This window comes from Rhododendron vialii, chromosome 3a, assembly GCF_030253575.1.
Source record: "Rhododendron vialii isolate Sample 1 chromosome 3a, ASM3025357v1".
Classification (NCBI taxonomy): Eukaryota; Viridiplantae; Streptophyta; class Magnoliopsida; order Ericales; family Ericaceae; genus Rhododendron; species Rhododendron vialii.
This window is the reverse complement of record NC_080559.1, coordinates 17,403,183-17,407,950: the sequence shown is the minus strand read 5'-3', so window position 1 is coordinate 17,407,950 and position 4,768 is coordinate 17,403,183. Positions and strand designations below refer to the sequence as shown.

Below are 4,768 nucleotides of genomic sequence, written 5' to 3'. Positions count from 1 at the left end.
ATTTTTCCTCTCCCCATTGAGAGCAATCAATCCAGTTGTCTCTATAAATGCTTTTAAACTCAACAAACTATTGATCTATCCACAAAGATAAACGTGAGTCTCTGGAACACACTCCCCCAACTTTGGACCAAAACCCCTCATGATTATCAGACATTTACTAGAACTAAAGGGGGGAAAAAAACCTAGCATTGCTTCATGAGAGAAATGAATTCTAAATATTACGCACAACTAAAGAACTCTCCAACTCCTTTAAACGGAACAAAATTCAAAAATTCAAGATTGGAATGAGCTTTATGGATACAGACCACCAAAATCCACTGCTTAAGGTCCTATCCTACACCTTAATGGCATACTTCCTCATGGGAAAGTACATCTCCCTCTTCTTCTCCCTTTCGGTCTTCAGTGATGCCTGCGACAGACAAACGCAATATGTTTGGGAAACTGAATGAAACTCGGCATAGCTATTAAACTCCGCATCTAAAACTAACAAGAAATATAGGTCAAAGGGTACAACAGTATCCCTTGAATTATACCTGATGCTTGGTGAGACGTCTGCGGATGGCTCTGGTTTTCTTGGGACGCAGATCGAGGGGCAAGTACTTCTTGTTCTTGTAGACTTCCCTCAGAGCAGCCTTCTGTTTCTGTGAAATCACTGTCAACACCTGGGCAATGGACAACCTTACCACTTTTCTGCATTGAAGGAAGCATCACATGCATACTTTAGATCACATAAAAAGCCAACTCTGCATATCTGGAGTAGTTAACTACATGATAAGATAGCAATCCAAAACCATACTAAGCATTTTAGAAGGAATGATGACCCTGATTTTCCAATCTGTTTAACCTGGATGTGGCCCCAGACGTGGACGATTTACAAAAACCACAATCAACATAAATGTAGGCCATTATAGAAAATGACTGCCATAAGCACAAATGACAGAATAGTTTTGAAATAGCATTTTATGCAACAATAGTTTTTACACCATCAATTGGGGTGATGCACCAATCTCCTGTAACGCCCGATTAATATGAAGGTTTTGCACGTTCAAATGCCATGAGTACAAGGGCTCATCCAATTCTGTAAGACCACTGAACTGAACTTAGCTTAACCTCCAAGTACGTATAGCTAACTAAGGCCCGAAATCCATATACAGACAAACTGAATTGCAATCTATGGGAATACCCACACCAACAAAGTTTTATCCAACCATTCATCTTTTCCTTTGTGCGAAATACCTACCATATAGCTAGGAATCAGACTAGGAATTTTTCTGAGTATCAAGTTATCAACTCAACAGCCAACTTAAAAATCAAATCTACACGTTGAAAAGCACATGTGCACACACACAGCTAACGCCATTTGAATGGAGACCACCAGTAATCAGTTAGTTCCATACTTCCATGCATGCCACACAGCATCACTTTTAGTGTCTCACAAAGAATGGAACTGCGTACATCTTTTATTTGCAAAATTAACCCCAGTAGGATAACTTACTAGCAAATTTAAAGACTTTTATTTCCGTCTATCTCGAAGGATGAACATGGAAATAACAATCTGAAAGCTACTCAACTTCCAAATAACTGCACATGTCTGCACTTTTCTTACATGTCCCTGAGAAAGCAAGGTGATTTATTGAGCGGTAAGAGATTAACACTACGTCTTAATTCTGTCAAGGACAAAGACTGGATCTCTCCGCAAATCATCTAATTCATATTACCGGAAACATCTCTATATCCTGGGTCGTTCTTTATGCATTCTATCACGAAAGAACATGACTGCATAAGTTTAGCGTCAGCCAAGAGAATTGAGCAATAACACTGGCAAACTAGTGAGTTTAGGGGTATTACTCAAACCGGACGAACCAGAGGTTTTTCCGGTTTTCATTTCAAACCGGTCCGGTCCGGTTTGAAATATTTCAAAATTTTATTTTCAGTTCCGGTTTGGGGGACTTACAAACCGGACCGGATTTATGCATATATACAAAATATTGCAAGAGGTAGGGCTCGAACTCGAGACCCCTTACCGCTGGCTACCCAGCTTGTTGTGAATTTTATGTGTAATAAATATATTTATTACATACTTATGCTAGATATATAAATACAAACCTTAATTTCTTATCCAGGTTTCATCCTCTTTTTCCTCACACACCACGCTGACTTCACTCCAAAAGATGGCGATTTGCATGAGACACACTCTCTCTCCCTCTTCTTCTTTGGTGGCGATGGCAAAGTGCGGCGGACGGCAACTGTTATACAATGACTCTCTCTCTCTCTCTCAATTTCCTTTTCCCGTCCATGTATTTAGTTTTGTTTTTGTTTGGGGGGTTTCAAACCCCCAAACTCATATTTGGTTTGAGATGGAGCTTGGTGACGGCGCCGACAGTTGATGCCGACGGGATGGTGCGTGTTTTCTCTCTGTTTGTCTTGAAACCGGATAAACTGGAAAACCGAACTGAAACAGATTGAACGGTTGAAACCGGACCGTCGTATTTCAATTGGTTCCGGTTTGCAAATCCTTAGAACTGGAGGTTCGGTCCCTAAAATAGGCCACAACCGGACCGGTATCGCCCCTAAGTGAGTTGGTCGGAATTTGGTATCACAATCTCAAAATTTTCCAACAGTTCTCATTTTTATTGAAATTTTTGAGTGGTTTGCTGATACAGGTGTGCATACCTGTAAGTCAACTATTTGACATTCAGCTATCGTATTGATCCTTGCCTCCTAGGCATGCACTGTCAATTTCCTAAATCAATTGACAAAAATGTACTCATATGTGAATGCTACACACCTATGCGTACATCACATTTGTCTACTAATTGTTTCGGTTGACTCATTATCGACACTGCGACATCTAACATATATTTGTATGTCAAATTTGTGCCATAATTTAGGTTGTTGAAATGCTGAACTTGAGATCTAGAAGCATGTTTTCTAAAAAAATTCTTAGTTTCTGGATGCATCAAAATTAGCATGATTTGGATTTTGTCATTGGTAGCCTAGTACTCGCACCATCTCCTCGAGCTCATCAAATAGACAGTCTAAATACTCTAATCTATTTGTTAGAACTTATTGTTAAGCTCTAGCTGGTATGTCTTCAATTTCAAATAGACATATTATAGTACAGAATATCACACTTCCCGTGTTGGAAAAGAATCATCAGTTAACTGATTAAGAACATAAGACTTCCGAAAACTGGATATTGACGGGCTAAGTTTCGCTAAGCATTTTGGCGTTTTGTCTTTATTAAAAAAAGGGCTTTTTACCACTAGGTACAGCAAATAAAAAGTATTTCCCATCAGGTCACCTTCAATTAATGAAACACAAAAACCCTATGAAAGTACCTAAATCCTAAACCTTGAAGTGCCTAAACTTTAGGGTACCCTATGAGAGTGCCCAAACTTATGAAAGTGCCTAAACTTTAAGATACCCTATAAAAGTGCCTAAACCATAGGTATCCTATGAAAATGCCTAAACTCTGGGGTACCCTATCAAAGTGCCTAAATTGCTAAAACCCTATAAAAGAAAAGCGTACCCTAAAACCACCATGAAAGTGCCTAAACCCTAGGGTTCTATGAAAGCGCCTAAACTTAAACGCTAGAGTACTCTAAACCCTAGGGTATACTAAACCCTAAAATCCTAAGGCACCCTACAACCTTAGAGTACCCTAAAACCCTAGGGTGTCCTTGCGTGACATTTTCAATAATAGTAAATGTACTCATATTTTGTAAAAAGTGGACCTAGTGGTAATTAAATATATTTTTTATTTTCTGTACCTAGTGGTAATAATCCCTAAAAAAACACGCTGCTTCTTGTTAGTTCCACGCCAAATTTTTGTGGATTATTGATTCGTCCCGACAAAAAGAATCGAAAAACCTAAAAAATTTTGTTTTTACCCAAATATTTTAGAAATATCCAAGATACGACAACCTATTATCTACCTGGATGCGTACAGGACCTAAAGAGGAAAGAACCGATAAGGATAGTCACTAATAGAACTGTTGACGAATGCTAATGCTCAACTACGAATGGAGCATTTCAATATTTAAGTTACCAGAATGAGTTCTGCTTAAACTAAAAAAAGAATTGACTACATCGAGAGCTTGTTGGAGAGAGAGAGAGAGTACATCTTGGAGAGCTTGTTGGGGGCGCCGCCAGTGACCTTGGCGACACGGAGCAGAGCGAGCTCAGCCTTGAGATCCTTCAACTGGCCCAAAAGATCCGCCTTGGACTTCTGTCTCAGCTCATGAACCTTAACCCTCGCTGTAATCAATCCATTTAAAAACCATTCTTACACCGAAAATTCACATACAATGGCATACACCTAAACATAGATACATACAATCGAATCATAGGGGGGGCTTACCCATGGCAGAGATCGAAAAATGCTACCAATGGCGGTCTTTGATGAACGAAACCCTAAATTGAGGAAGATTAGGGTTTTATAGATTCGTCTGTGTATATATCAAGTAGGGCTGCAAAACGAACTGAGCCGCTCGCAGCTTGGCTCGTTAGTGGCTCGTTCAAGCTCGGCTCGAAAGTTAAAAGAACAATTTTGAGCCGATTTTTTCAGCTCGTTTTGTAAACGAGCCAAGCTCGAGCTAGGATAAGCTCAGCTCGAGTTAGCTCGCGAGCCGGGATATATATACATAAGTTTAGAATTTTTATTGTTATTTTATAATTTGTTCTTTCCGTTTTCACTTTCTAGTCAATCAAAGGATGCGAGAGCACACGCATACCAGTACACCTCCGCTCCATAGAAAAATGAAAG

At 39.5% G+C, this 4,768-nt stretch overlaps 1 protein-coding gene across 1 annotated transcript; it reads right to left on the bottom strand.

Annotated features, from left to right (window-relative positions):
* Positions 1 to 229: 229 nt before the first annotated feature.
* LOC131318772 (large ribosomal subunit protein uL29) lies at positions 230 to 4,467 on the bottom strand. The gene is made up of 4 exons (XM_058348739.1): positions 4,364 to 4,467; positions 4,125 to 4,260; positions 534 to 690; positions 230 to 409 (listed from the first exon to the last, which is right to left on the bottom strand). Exons 1-4 carry the CDS (start codon positions 4,365 to 4,367, stop codon positions 335 to 337), a joined length of 372 nt encoding a protein of 123 aa, XP_058204722.1. The 5' UTR covers positions 4,368 to 4,467; the 3' UTR covers positions 230 to 334.
* Positions 4,468 to 4,768: the final 301 nt, after the last annotated feature.